Consider the following 14,179-nt stretch of genomic DNA (forward strand, 5'->3'; position numbering starts at 1 on the left):
AGCTGTCCCCATTGCCAAACATTCAGGTGCCATAATGCAGGAGCATCTCCAACTGCAGCTTTCTTCCACGCATGCCCAGCAAGAACCCTGCCCCCAGGCACAACCCTTGGGGAGCGAGCAGAGCTCTGCTGGGGCCAGCTCTTGCCGAAGGCCCAGACAAGCCCCTGTGGTGGCCATGGTCAGGTGAATTTTGCAAGGATGAACTTGTTAATTGACAACAACACACACGAGCAAGGACCATCCGAGCTGCACTGAAAGGATCAGGCTGGGGTAGGCGACCACTCTGCATCCACAGCTCTGTGGGTCAAGGCTTTGGCCAGCACCACCTATGCCTGTGCCAAATGGCTCAATGTTGCAGTGTCCACATGGTGAAGCAATGAAATCCCAGAAGGATGAGACAGGTTTCTCCCACATGCCTTCCAGGAGCCTTCTGCAGCACAGCCCAGAGATGCACGAGAACCCTTTGCAGGACAGGAAGGTGGCTGAGGGTCCTCTCAGTCTGTCACAGCTGTGTGCAGCAGCATGGGCAGGGGCTGTGCCGGAAGGCCCCGCACACTCCCGTGAAGTGTCCTGCTGTGTGCACAGCTGGTAGACAGCCAGTGCTGGCCAAGCCTGAGGTCTGCCCAGCACAGAAGCCCTCCAGGGTCCTGGAGACTGACACCATCCTTTTGCACAGTGCCCGGCCACTCTGCACACACCAACGCCACCACAGCAGGACAGAGTGTGCAGCTAGCCCCTGCAAGACACCAAGAAAGCGTTGTGCTGCCATGGGACGTGCAGCCTCAGTGCAGACGCGCAGGGCAGGCGCCACGGGCTTGTGAAAGAGCGCGTGGGCGCGTGGGAAGTGCCACACCAGGACACTGCAAGCGAGGAGGGTCGTTGTGTAACGAAAGACGCATGAACCCACTGCGTGAGGGAAGACTGCATGGAGACAGCCGGCACTGGTGCTTACCGGGGGTACAGCACGCGGGAGGGCACTGGTGGTCACCGGGGAACGGCACAGGGGGCGGCGCTGGTGCCTACGGGGGCAGGGCACGGGCTGGAGCGCAGCGCTGGCTGTCGCCGGGGGCGGCGCCGGTGATTTGGGGCGGGGGGGGTGCTCGGGGGCTCGGGGCGGCGCCGGAGCCGCTGCGGCGCCGCTGGGAGGGGCGGCGCGGGGCGGGGCGGGGCGGAGCGGAGCGGGCCGGGGGAGGGGCGGGCGGCCGTTCCGCCCCCCCCCCCCCGCCCTACACCCCAGCCCCGCGCTGCGGCCGGGGCTCGGCCCCGCTCCGTCCCGCGGCGCAGGGAGCCGGGCCGGTGCCAGGGCTGCCGCCCGGGCCGGTGCCGTAGTCCGGGGCGCCCCTGCGCCGGCCCGCCGCCATGGCCCGCTTCTCGGCGTTCCTCAACCCCGTCCTGGTGCTCTTCAGCTGCGACCTCTGCCTCGTGCGAGCCAGTAAGTGCGGCCGGGTCGACGGGACGGGACGGGGCGAGGCGAGGCGAGGGACCGTGCCGGGCGCCGTCCGGGGCCGTCCGCCGCCCTTCGCCGGACCCCGGCACGGGTACGCCGTGCGCCGGACCCTGCTGTGGGCTGGGGCCCCTCGCCGGACCCTCCCGCCGGCTCTTCCCCGGCCCCGGCGTGGCCTTGGCCGCGATCCCCTGGGGCCCAGCCCTGCCGCCTCCGGCCCCCTGGCAACCCCCCGGGGCCGCGCCGTGGCCTCCGAGCCAGCCGTGCCTTCGTGGGACGGGGTGCGATCGTGTGGCCGTGCCGCCCTCCGTGGGCACCAGGCTCTCCCGGGGGCACCTGGAGTCGCCGCCTGCGGCTTTGGCTCCCGAAGCCTCCCGCTTCTGCGCGAGGCAGTGGGGAAACGCGGGGTCTCCTTGTGCCCCCGCGGAGCAGGGCCTCCTTGTTTCCCGTCCTTGCCCCTCACCAGTGAGCAGCGAGTCCCGAGGGAGTTAATGGCCCCGGGCAGGGATGCTCCAGTGCTGTAGGCTGGGCTGTGAGCTGGTTCCTGCCTGACAGGCGTTCCTGCCTGCCTTGCTCTCTCTGGGCTGGTGTTTGCCAAGACACCGAGGTCTGTCAGCACGCAGGGTACCTCTGTCCTTTCTTCCCTTGACTCCTTTGAATGACCCTGTGTCAGTGGCAGCCTTCTGCTGTCTATTAACCCCTTGTCAGGTTACTGATGTATCAGATTGAATTGTGAGTATCAGACATGTTCTGATATGTTCTGCCATGTTTTCAGTCTCCTTGCAAAATATGTATTCCAGGGCCTGACGGATTCAGGAAGAAATGCAGTCAGGGTTGTTAAAAAGGGGCCACTTATTTTTAGATGTGCAGCCTGATGCTTACCTCCCTACTGCAGGGATAAGTTGGGCAAACATCTGGGTGCCCTTGAGCAGCAGTCCCAAGGGCACAGGCTGAGGGGCAGGTAAGGTCCCCTCTCCAGAGTCATAGTAGGATGGGGAGGGCACCAGTGGGGCTGTGCCCCATCCCTATGCAGTGCCACATCTGCCAACATCAGTCTTGAAGGGCATCTGTCTGGCCCCTTCTCTAACCTACAAAGCCAGGTTGCATGGCAGATCTAGTCCAGTGCTCAGCTGCTTACAGGTCAGCCGTCCCTGCCGCTCAACCTCAGGCTGCAGTGCTGCTGGCTCCAGCACACAGGACCAACTCTTCCGACCTCTTCAGCAGGCCTGAAAGGAACGCACTGCTGTAGTGACAGGACAAAAGTGTGCGCCAGGCCTTAAGTAAGTGATTGCTCTTTCTGTGGTGGTGCCCATTTCTTAATATGGCTTTAATCAAAAGTGAAGCTGGATAACTTATAAATGATGCAGAACCATTAGCGATTGATGCATTGGGCAGGACTTAACTGTGGCATGCTTTTCCCAGAGAGCCCAGCAGGGTGTTGGAGCATCTTGGCTTTACAGGAATGTTTTTAATAGTTGGCTTCAGAGAGTACATTTTTTGGAGCCCTTGCACTCACAGATCTTTATGGCAACAGCTCTGGCATGAAACTGCTCTGACCTCAGCTGCAGAGCAGGCTGGAGAATGTTAGGCTTAATGTGGGGATCATATGCAAAGCTTTCTATGGTGTGAGCTGTCCTTTGGAGGTCTTGTCATAGCACCTTTCAGTGAGGTCTCATCTTGCATATCCTTGGGATTAAACATTACCCTGTGTTTCTAGGGTGAACTTCTCTAGTTTCAACTTCTGAAACTTCCTGTCCTTTCTCTTCCTGCTAGGTGTGCAAATCCCGTGTGCTCAGAGGTGTCTTTTCTGCAGTTTGCTGAACTGCAGACTGACCAAGGGACACTAATTTTTCCAGTGAAGAACTGTAGCCTGGACACCTTCTCACTGTCACACAGCTTCAGGTCTGCTTGCCTGGAGCCTGTACAAAGTATGTTTACAATGCATGAGGTCTGAAGCACTGACTAGCCATGTGCACTGTGGCTCCGCCATGCCCCCAGGTCCTCTCACCCTCCCCTCTCTCCATTTCGGACATTTGGGGATTGGCCCTGGGTGTAATGGCAGATCACGTTGGCTTTGTGTACTGTCTTTGCAGTATGATACCAGGGTGGTATCCCCCCTGGGATGCCCTTCTGCTGCCAGTAAGTGAAGGTCCCTACACAGGGCCTTTGCGAGCTCTGGCTAAGTACAGTTCAAGCAATACTGTCAGGCCCATGCAGACCCAGCAGCATGGCTTGTGGATCAGTGCAGTGCCCTTGTTCTCAAATCATAGAGTGACTCAGCCCCAGGGCCGTGTCTCAGCATCCCCAGCCCAAAAGCTTGGGCTGGGTTCCCCGCAGAAGTCTAGAAAAATCTTGTGCAGAGCAGGGAGCCTGCTACAAGCTCCATCCACAGACTTTTGTGTCGCAGGGATGTCAGACCCTGCCTTTAATTTCCTCACACACCCTTAAAAGTTGGGTAGTCCAGCTGCCCCCTTTGGGCATGTTCAGACCTCATCACATTTTGTTAGATGTAAAAAGCTACCTAATTTATTACTGTATATGTATCCTGTGAAGCACAAGGTCCTGTTCTTGTCCTGAGGCCAGCTGGCAGGCTCTGGTCACATCCATAGCACTAAGTTCATGAGTTCCAAAGAGGGGAACACATCAGTGCTAACTCTTGAGCCATGCCCAAGAGTGGTTTGGGCCCATGCTGGCTGGTTCAGACCAAAACAGTTCCTGGGACCAGTCTCCAACACTAGATCCCTGGACTGTTCCTGACCTCGTTACATTGCTACAAGGCTACATCGTGGTAGCCTTGGACAACTATTCTTCTTACACCTGAAGGCTAGCAGAAACATTGCAGTCTCCCACCCCCCACTTCGAAATGCTTCTGCCTGGAACAGTGCAAGGGAGTAGTTATTTGCTAGCTGACAGGGTGCCGTCTACAGCTCAGCTGTTAGTTGTGCAACTAACTTGCACACTGGCTGAGCCTGGAGCCGAAAACCAGACATCTGTGGGGAGCTCAGCTCCTGTGTTCACAGAATACACATGCCCAAGTCAGTGGCCAGGTCTGGGGACTGCACCTTTATTCAGAATAGCCTGTTTTGCTGTTGGCCTGTGGGAGACAAGGGTGTGCAGATAAGGACATGGCTCAGAGCATCCCTCTCACAGGTTAGAGTGATGAACCAGTTTCCCACTGGTGAAACTCTAAGGAAACACACTCTTCATGGGATAAAGGATGTTTGATTGTATCTTTGAATCCTTTCCAGTCTTCCAGCCTCCTGTTCTGAAAGAGAAGGCGCAGCATCCTGTGATGTCCTTGTTCGTGTTGTCTCCAATGACACTATCTCCTGGTGATGTGGCAGGCTTGTGTTGGGGACTCACTCAGCCCCAGTGTCTCTCTGAAAATGTGTTTTCTGGTCTCTGTGGGTGACCCTTCTGTCTGTCTTAATTGCCTGTGGCAGACCACAACCCTGCATTTCTCAGAGTGGGAATCACAGCCTTTTCCTGGTTTGATCTGGAGCTGGGTATATTCAAATGTGAACGAATGCATTTAAATAGCTGACCTGCAGAAATTACCTTTCCTTGTCACTCTAACAGTGGTTGGTGGTGGTGTTATGGCTGTCTTTTTTTCTTGCTCTCAGGTGTGCTCTGGGGCTCTTTTTCTATCTATATAAATCACAGCATTGAACTTGTGCTACACAAGCAGCTTGTAGAAGGACACAGTCTTGTTTACAGGGAGAGAGGACACACAAACAGCAGCCTCAGTGTCTTTCTTCATGCACTCCTGTGTCTAATTTCCAGACAAAATTTGGCTTTGTATGCAGGTCTGCGTACCTGTATAGGATCCTGCCACACTTTTAGTGCTGTGAAATTTCAAAATAGTGATGGTGCAGACCATGGGTCAATCAGGCCAGCTTTCTAAATGATAGCAACAGCTGAGTGTTGCTGCCAGCTTTGCAGCTGATGGCATTGCATTGCTGGGGAAGTCAGCTCTGCCTTCTGCATTGGGTTTTCCTCCCCACTCTAGAGCGGGGAGTAATGCCAGGCAGATGAGTTGGCCAGATTGAGTTGCATAGTGTGTTTATTCCAAGCTGCCCCATTTTTCTGTCACAGTTGATATATAAATACTGTGTCTGGGCTGCTTCCTACACAGTTCTGGGTGGTGTGCCAGGCATTCGTGATATGCACATCCACAGGGCAGCCCCAGAGCTTAGAGGAGCCTGATTCTACCATCACAGTCTTGGTTGAAGAATTGCATTAATGTAGGATTTGTTAGGACTTTCTGGACCCTACAGAAACATGGGACTTCCCTGCCAAGAACCTACTCTGTGCCCAGGCTGAGCAGGAGTGTGTCATGCCAGGCAGCCCAGCTTCTGCTAGTGCTAGAGCTGAATGTACTAAACTTTCCAACAGATGAACATCTGAGCAGCAGTGAAGGTACCTCTGATCTGCAAGCAGCTGCCCTCATGAAGAACTGATGTGAATGTCATTCTCTTCTCTGATAGCAGTGTCTCTGCAGTGCTCTGAGACAGGCTGCAAAGACTTTTCTTTTCATGTGATTTTGAGCTGCAGGGACTGGTTAAATTGCCATGACAGTCTCTTAAACTCTGATTCTTTTTTGCTCAAGACGGGCCTTCGTGCATTTCCCATTTCGATGTCTGCGAGGCGGAAGGAGCCTACTGGGGGCCCTTCATGTCTTTAGCTGGGTCTGGCAGCCTGGGCACGTGGTCAGCATTGCTAATCCCTTTTATGTGGAACATGTATTATGAGCAATGGGCTATGTCTGCCGCTGCAAGCAAGCCCTTTAGAGAAGAGCCAGTCAGATGCCTCATGAGCTTGTCCTCCTTCCCTGCTGTAGGACACTGCAGAGGGTGAGGTGTGCAGTGAGCACATTTCTCACCAACAGCCAGGCAGGGAGGAGTCCCGGCCAGCGAGCGAAGACTGCTAAAGCCAGTGGGTGCCACAGAGGGGTAGCTGCACAGGCAGGGAGTAGCTCTGTGCCTGTATACCTACCCCTGCCCCCCGCCCCCCCCGCAGCAGGCAGCTGCCCACTAGCCCAGGAAGCACCATGCCGTGCCTGTGTTGCTGCTGGCAGGGCCTCAGCCTTGTGCATGTTGTGCCACTCCTCTCCTGGGGACAGATTCACCTGAGAAGCTGCTCCCTGTAGCCCTGGCCAATGTGCTGCCATGGGCAGATGTTGGAGAGGCCCCCCATGGTGGTGTGCAGGGGTGAGTGCCTGTTCTGAGACATCTTCTTTTGCCTCTTTCCTGTGCTTTGCCTCGGTCCATTCCTGGCTCACCCAGACAGGCCACCATCCCCTGTCAACGTGACTGTGACGCAGCTGAAGGCAAACTCTGCCACAGTCTCCTGGGACGTCCCAGAAGGAGACGTGGTCATCGGCTATGCCATCTTACAGCAGGTATCCAGGCTCTGTCCCCAGGGGGCTGGGGACCCCTCTCACTGATTACCAGCATGCTCCTGTGTCAGCCCTTTTGCCGCAGTGTGGAGCTCCTCTGGCACCTGCCTGAGGACACCTCTGCTGTTGAGCAGCCCTTGCCAGGGCACCCTGTCTGAGCCATCCATCCTGATGGGAAGTAGCAGACTGTGGGCTGCACTGGGGGTAGCTGTCCCTCCAGTGGCTTGCCTGTGATTTCTCTGGATAAGGATGGTGCTTCAGCCATGACATGACCCTTCTTTGCTTGCCTTGCTCCGCCTCCACAGCCCCAGATGATGGTGGCTTCTCCAGGGAGGCGCCTGGCTCTCAGGCCACCTAGGGATGCTGCATAGCAAAGTGCTGGCCAGCCTGGCCCCCCCCAGGGGTGGATGATTGCCCGGGAAGGGAGGAGTGAGGGGCAGTGTGCCCAGCACAGCCCTGCAGGCAGGGGCCTGTGCCTGGTGCAGCTGGGAGCAGCCTCCTGGGGATGACAGCTCTTCACTCTGGCAGCGGCAAGATGGACAGATGCAGCGCTTCATCCGGGAGGTAAACACCACCAACCGGGCCTGCGTGCTGTGGGACTTGGCGGAGGATGCTGATTACATCATCCAGGTGCAGAGCATCGGCCTATATGGAGAAAGCCAGGCCAGTAAGCGTGTCCACTTCCGGACCCTGAAGGAGACTGACCGCCTCCCTTCCAACAGCTCCAACCAAGGTGAGGCAGCTCCTTCCAGCTCGCCCAGGTGCTGCTGGTGGGGCCATACCTGGAGGTCTCCACAGCACACGGGCAGGAATCCAGCAGCCAGCGAGGAAGGTGCTGCCCTGAGCAGCAGGCTGCTTGGGACACATGGGGTCATAATGGGTAGCGGGGTTGTACAGCCTGCTGTTGTGTCCACTATGGCCATGATCATGTCCCCACATCCTGGTTTACAGCCCTCCTGTACCAGGTCTTGGCACCCTATTCAGCTAAGCAGGCTGTGGCCAGGACAACTGCTGTGGTCTGCTCAGCTGCTGCCCATAGGAAGCAAATATTGAATGGGCTCTCAGATGTCCCAGCCTGCAAGGTACCAAAGGACAAATGATGGAGCCCCACAGTCTCCTCTCCTACTCAGATCCATGTTGTGCCTTCTTTCTTTGGGGTTGCCTACATGCTGGTCCATGAGACATGATCCAGGAATCCAAGAGAGGTGATGCCCAGAGGGGGTCCACTGGGCACAGGAGTCTGTCTCCAGAGCTAGCCATAAGAGGGGGACTTGAGAAGAGTATAACAGGGCAAGCAGATGGCTTACTTTCCTCAGAACTTTTGTGTTCAACTCAGGACTTTCCTAACCTGCCCTGGTCCCTACATAGGGAGTAAGCTCAGGGATTACTCCCATGCATTGTGCAGTCCCTACTTGAACCCAAACAAGCTGTTAGAACCCCTGACTGCCTTTGGAAGCAAGGATGGTTTATCTGACACAGGAAAGCCACAGGCTGCATGTCCTCTCCCCAGCCAAGATGTCATCCCAAACCTGTCCTTGTTTGGGGGAGGTGGGCCTCTCTCCTCTGGAGCTCCTTCTCAGATCTTTGAGCGTTGCTGGTCCTGAAGTAGGTTCTGGTAGGAGGGTATCTGCTGCCAGCCCTGCCTGGGTTCTCTTCTCTGCAGGTGACATCACCATGGAAGGGCTGGACAAAGACAGGCAGCTGCAGACAGGCGAGATTATCATCATTGTGGCTGTGCTGCTCATGTGGGCAGGTGAGTGCCACAAGCAACATTCTGGCAGACTGGGGCAGAGATGCAATCCAGGGCCCACAAAGACGATGGGGCTAAAGAGAGTGCAGAGGCATATTGGTATGGGTCTGGCATTCTTTCCAGTAAGTTCATTGAGTCTCTGTAGGAGCTCAAGCCAGTGCGGTAAAAGGAGCAACCACAGCCACTGCTTAGCAGTGATGGCCTGGAGCATGTGGGCTGGGTAGCCTGACTGCTGTGCTGGAAGAGCAGGAGACAATGTGGGACCCAAGGAATACAGGGTGGGAGCATCGCAGCTGACATCAACTAACATGTAACTTGGGCCTTAGCTAGCTTGTCTGACATCTGGTAACATTGCTGCACTGGCTGGTAGTGGCTGTGCCTCAATCTGCTAAAACTGTAAGATGGGTGATTTGCTCATCTACAGCAGCTGATTAAAGCCAGTGCTTTAGCAAACAGCACATAGCCCTGGGAGCAAGGAAGCCTGAGCGGTAAGTCAGCTCCTGACTGGTCACATGCAGCTGCTGTGAATGGGAAGTCATTTGTCCCCTACTCCCTTCCCAATAAATGTGGATTTTCTAGTGGCATCTTGCAGGAATCTCTCCTTGTCTTAGCCCTGAACACTTTTCTAGTGCACTGGAAGAAAATACAAGATGCCTGCTGATAGCTTACACCTCGTGCAGGTTGGTGTGTCAGAGTGCCAAGAGGGAGAAATCAGGTCCAGTCTGTGGGTGGCTGTGATAATGCACTGTGGTTTGAATGGGTCCAAGACATCTAATGATTACAGTTCAAAGCATTGCTCCAGAGTCCAGTGTCCCAAGGTGTGGGGCGTGTGCTGCGTGAGATGGGTGCTTTAAAACCATGACAGAGTGACTGACCCCACAGTCAGTTTGCAAGACAGGACAAAGCCAAGGGCTGGCTTTTATGAGGGTCGCAAGCACTGGACGAACAACTTTAGTGCCTTGCTGGAGGCACTCAGCTGCTCACTGGCCTCGAGTGCTGCCCCTCTCCAAGTGTCTCAACATCTGCCTTTGGCTTCACAGCCCTGAGCCATAGGCACCAAGCACCTCATGTGTGCCCTGCTGGCTTTAGCTGCATCCGTGTCTCGTCTGCCCATGGAAACTGGCCTGACCACACATGCAGAGGTGCCTGGGGTGGTCCAGGCTGACACAGGTGGAGGGTGTGGGTGACCAGCACTGCTCTCCAGCTGGGATGCTGTGGGGAGGGGAGGCAAGGGGCAGCCAGTGTGAGGGAGTCCTTCATCCCCCGTCTTTCGGCAGCCGTGATCGCCCTCTTCTGCAGACAGTATGACATCATCAAGGACAACGACTCCAACAACAACAAGGAAAAGACAAAGCCATCCTCGGAGCATAGCACACCAGAACGACCGAGCGGAGGGCTGCTGCGGAGCAAGGTGAGTGGGGAGGGCTGGCAGGAGGGATGGCATATGACGTCTGCTGTGGTTTGCTGCCTGGATGGGTTCTGGCTCTCTCCAGAAACGGAAACACCCCAGCTCATGCTCTCACCCTAAAAACTGAGGGTTTTTACGGTGCAGTGAGCCCTGGTCTCTCTGGGGTAGTGTGTGTGCCCCATGGGTGATTGCAGGAGAAACACTGGAAGAGGTGGCAGGATATATCAGCTGGGATGGCTCCCACACAGCAGGGTGGTATGTGTCCTCTCACTGTAACAGACCCTTCACCATGCCCCTCCAAGGCTGCACCTCTTCAGCATCCCATAGACAGGTTCAGGCAGGAGGCAGACAAGCTGGGCAGCTGTTCTTATGGTTCCTGCACTGGTCTATTGCTGCTCACTTTCTGCCTTCACTGGAGCCTGCTCCAGGCCATCAACACACAAGTTGTTCATGGGAAGCACCCCAGAGCCCCTTCCCAACTCTCATGGAGGTACTGTGCCAGGCTATGGATGGGGAGGGAGCAGTACTTTCATCTGGCTGTTCTCTCAGCACCTGACACTTCTCCCTTTGTTACTTGACAAAGACAGTAATTTATAATCCTTTATATATAATGCTTTAATGGGACCTTGCATTAGGTTTTCCCTTGTGTCTCATCTGCCTCCTCTATCAGTGGGAACTCTGCTCACTGTTGCCTAACTGCCCCTCTGCTTACACATCTTGGTTTCCAGTGGATGTTGGAAGCAGAAACTTCCTGTTTGGACTTCAAGGCCCCAGTTCTCATCCTCCAGATTTTCCCGCTTCCTGACTACTCCTTGCCAAAAAAGATCCCTCCTCTTAGATCCCTGCTCCAAACTGACCCTGCTCATATAGGGCTGAAAAGGCAAGTGCAAAGGCCTGTTCCTGCTGCTGCTTGCGAAGTTCACCTCTACGGGGCTGATGCACCTCAGTTTGTCTTTTTGCATTCGCCATACTCTTAGCATCCTTGCAGGTGACAACACTGCAAGTTTATTCTTGCAGTCATTAATTACAAAGCTGGGAACAAGGTATAGAAAAAGCTCTGCATTCACTTTGCCTACTGGCTTCAGGGCCAAGCTGCTGTAAAGCAGCAAACAGTGCAGCTCTTGATCTGGACCCTGTTATAAAGCGTGGTCTTGGGGACACTCGCCTCCTGCACCCTGCTTCAGCGTGCAAGGGCTGAGCTACGAAACACGTGTGCAGCAACCAGGACCCCTTCCCTTCCCAGCACCTTCTTTGAATTCACATATCCGCTGTGCTCTTCAATGAGCATATTCCTTTTAATGTAAGGGAAAGTGCCTGCTAGTGCTTGCAACAGTTTTTGAGAAAATCCACCTCGCACCTGCAGCCTTTAGTTCCCTTGGCATATGCCAGAGCTGTCATGAGGGGTATGGCAGTGAGATATGCTTGGCACTCAGCAGGCCTTATCTGTTCCTCCATGCTGGTCATCCCATGCTTTGTGGATTCTCTACCCCATGGCAGATGTCCTCCTACCCCCTCACTTACCTTTTCTGCTCTGACCCTGCACCTACCTCCTGTCCAAGGACATCAGGTGCAGCGTGGCTACCACTAGGGACCAGACAGAAGCCACCAGATACCTGCAAGCCCTGGAGGCTGAAGAATGTGGGGCAGGGGGGCTGGTTCACCCAGGAGTACTGGGGCACCACAGTGGGCAGAAAGGCTTCCTGGGGAGGCAAGTGTGCTGTTGAAGGGACTGACCTGGAGGGAGGCACCAGGCAATGCAGCTGAGCTACCTGAACCTTTCTGCCAGGAGAGCATGTCAGTGCAAAAGGCTGAGGTTTCAGGGTTAGCTTCCTTGGTCTCCTGAGGGAGATGCTGAAGCCAGGTCTCTGCTGCAGCTCACCCACACCTCAGCTCAGGGTAGAGGGCTCAGCTGCCCCTGGGAGCCCTTTAGCAGAGGTTTGCTGGTCTTAGTGCCTGCCTGGGAGGTTGGGGGCTCTGCCATGGGGTCTGCATCCCAGGGGCTTAGCAAAGCAGGGCCTTAAAGCAGATTTTTCTCTCATAGAAGAAGTCTCCCTCAGTCAATATAATCGAGGTGTAAGTGCAGCACCAGCTCTGCATCTGGGGTCCTGGGCATCCTGCCAGAGCCAAAGCAGGCCTTGGAAGAAGAGGCAGCACCAGGCGCCCAGCCTGGAACTCTGCATGCGAAGATCCGCGTATCAGAACTTACGCTTTCCCGAGGGCGCCTGTCCGGGGATGTGCATGGAGCCGGCTCCCAGCCGTGCATGCAGTGCGCGGCCCTGCCCATCCCGCATGCCTGGCCCCGCTCCCCTGCCACTGTGGAGCACGGAGCTGAGAAAGGGTGGGGGGGCCGCACCACCAGCCCAGGGGAGCAAGCCTAGGGGAGCAGAGGGGCTGGTGCGCTGGCTTGAGGGGAGGCAACATCCCTGTGCACTGGCTTGGCCTGGAGCAGACCTTGCTCTCAGCTGCGGTGCCTGGGCACGGAGGGCTGCCTGTGGAGGGCAGGAGCTGCTCCCTTTTGGCCCCGAGACTGGGGATGGGGCAGTGCAGGCATTCGCCCCAGTGCTGCCAGGGAAGTCATAGCCAGGTGGCAGGAGGGTTTGCCTGTGGGGCTGGGCCCGGCAAGTACAGCTGAAGAGTGGATCCCTGCTGGAGAACGGGGCTCCGCTGCACCCCATTGTTGCCATGCAGGGGCTTCAAGGCCTCTCCCTGCTGCAGGGGACAAAGACACAAACGAGCTAGTGCTGCCACAGTGCCCAGCCAGCCTGCAGAGCATGCAGCCAGGACAGGGAGTGCTGGCAGGAGCCATTCTGTGGGGCAGTGTGAGCCCCACGGAGCTATGGGAGCAGGCAGTGCCAGGGCATGGCTGTGGCTTTGCCATTTCCCTAGTAGAGCTGAGTCCTGACGCATTCAAGCTGTTTGTGGGGGAGCTGCTGAGCACCCTGTGAGCAGTGCGGTGCCTGTGCTGCCTGGAGGAGATAGTGTGGTGAGGCCCAGCAAGGTCTCAGCGGGCTCAGCAGGATGTGCGCTGCAGAGTTCATCACCGCTCTGGGGACAACCCTAGCTTCAACAGTGTCACATCCTGTTCCTGGCTCCTTCTGTCTTGTGGAGGTATGGTCATTGCTGATGTTCCCGCTCCTGGCTGGTCCCGTGGCCTGCACCAGGTTGGCTGATGTGACAGACCTGTTGGAAAGGGCTGGCCCTGAATGCCCAGAGGTGGTGGACCACTGTCTTGCTGTCATGTGCTCAGTCTGCCTGCTTGTGTGAAGACAACGTGAACCATCGACCACCCTGGGGCTGGTGAAGTGGAGATGTCTGGACTGTGCTTGTTTGCTCTTGAGAGGCTGCAGGCAGAAGTCTGTCACTGGGTATCTGCACTGCCCTGCACCTGAGGCTGAGGCCAGGCCCAGACATGCTCTCTTGCCGGTAGTAGGAGGGATCAGGGTGATGTGAGGAGGCTCTCTGCTGCAGAGATAGCAGCTGGTGCCCTGGCTGCTGCTTTCCCTCCGTGCTCTGCTCTGTGGCCTGTCACTGAGCTGGGGTGCTGGCTCTGCAGCCCTGGACTCAAGCATCACAGGATCCAGCGTCTTCCAGGAATAAACCTCCCAGTAAAGCACTTTCAGGACTCTTCCTTCCAGGTGCTGCTCAGCTCCTGCTGCAGGACTAGGTGGGGAAGGACGGGATAAGCGACTCCCTGTGGCAGGGTCTTTTCAATAAAAGCATCCTGGCTCAAAGGCAGCATTGTCCTGCAGAGTTGCAGGTCTGTGTCTGTGTGTGTGCGTGTGTATATGTACCAACACTTCTTGAACATGTGTGTGTAGCCTTTAGAAGGACACCTGTTCTTGCACGCTGTGCAAGAGCTGCAGGTCCTCTAAGGTCATCTTGCACACCTCTCTGGCCTTTGAGGGACTGCCAGTGCTGCATGCTGGGCTATGTCATGCTGCTGGACAAGTTGCAGTTACACTGTCGCACTGAGGATAGCATCACAGCTGCTTTCTCTGCACAAATGAAACGGGCTGCAGAGAGCAGACACCCTGGCAGCAGCACCATGAAGGAGGATGAAGCCAGATCCCAGCGGGCTGCTGGCTGCAGGGGGCTGTACTGCTCCCTGGTCAGGTGAGGAGAGGGAGGTACCTGAGCACCATGGTGGTGGGGTGCAAGTGCTGCTGTGCTGTAACTTGG

General features: G+C 56.2%; 1 protein-coding gene across 3 annotated transcripts; it reads left to right on the plus strand.

Moving 5' to 3' along the window:
- Positions 1-1,231: 1,231 nt before the first annotated feature.
- Positions 1,232-13,755, plus strand: FNDC4 (fibronectin type III domain containing 4). 3 transcript variants are annotated; one of them, XM_075048773.1, is made up of 6 exons: positions 1,232-1,432; positions 6,730-6,845; positions 7,371-7,575; positions 8,506-8,595; positions 9,870-10,003; positions 12,042-13,755. In XM_075048773.1, exons 1-6 carry the CDS (start codon positions 1,360-1,362, stop codon positions 12,075-12,077), a joined length of 654 nt encoding a protein of 217 aa, XP_074904874.1. In that variant the 5' UTR covers positions 1,232-1,359; the 3' UTR covers positions 12,078-13,755. The 3 variants fall into 3 exon arrangements, with proteins under 3 accessions (XP_074904874.1, XP_074904875.1, XP_074904876.1); XM_075048774.1 differs by having other exon boundaries at positions 12,045-13,755; XM_075048775.1 differs by having other exon boundaries at positions 6,734-6,845.
- Positions 13,756-14,179: the final 424 nt, after the last annotated feature.

This window comes from Buteo buteo, chromosome 17, assembly GCF_964188355.1.
Source record: "Buteo buteo chromosome 17, bButBut1.hap1.1, whole genome shotgun sequence".
Classification (NCBI taxonomy): Eukaryota; Metazoa; Chordata; class Aves; order Accipitriformes; family Accipitridae; genus Buteo; species Buteo buteo.

Bases quoted from the DNA above. Each gene is read 5' to 3' on its own strand.
- FNDC4 (XM_075048773.1), top strand. From the start codon at position 1,360: ATGGCCCGCTTCTCGGCGTTCCTCAACCCCGTCCTGGTGCTCTTCAGC. The intron at 1,433-6,729 runs GTAAGTGCGGCC...TGGCTCACCCAG, and splicing joins CCTCTGCCTCGTGCGAGCCA to ACAGGCCACCATCCCCTGTC. The intron at 7,576-8,505 runs GTGAGGCAGCTC...TCTTCTCTGCAG, and splicing joins TTCCAACAGCTCCAACCAAG to GTGACATCACCATGGAAGGG.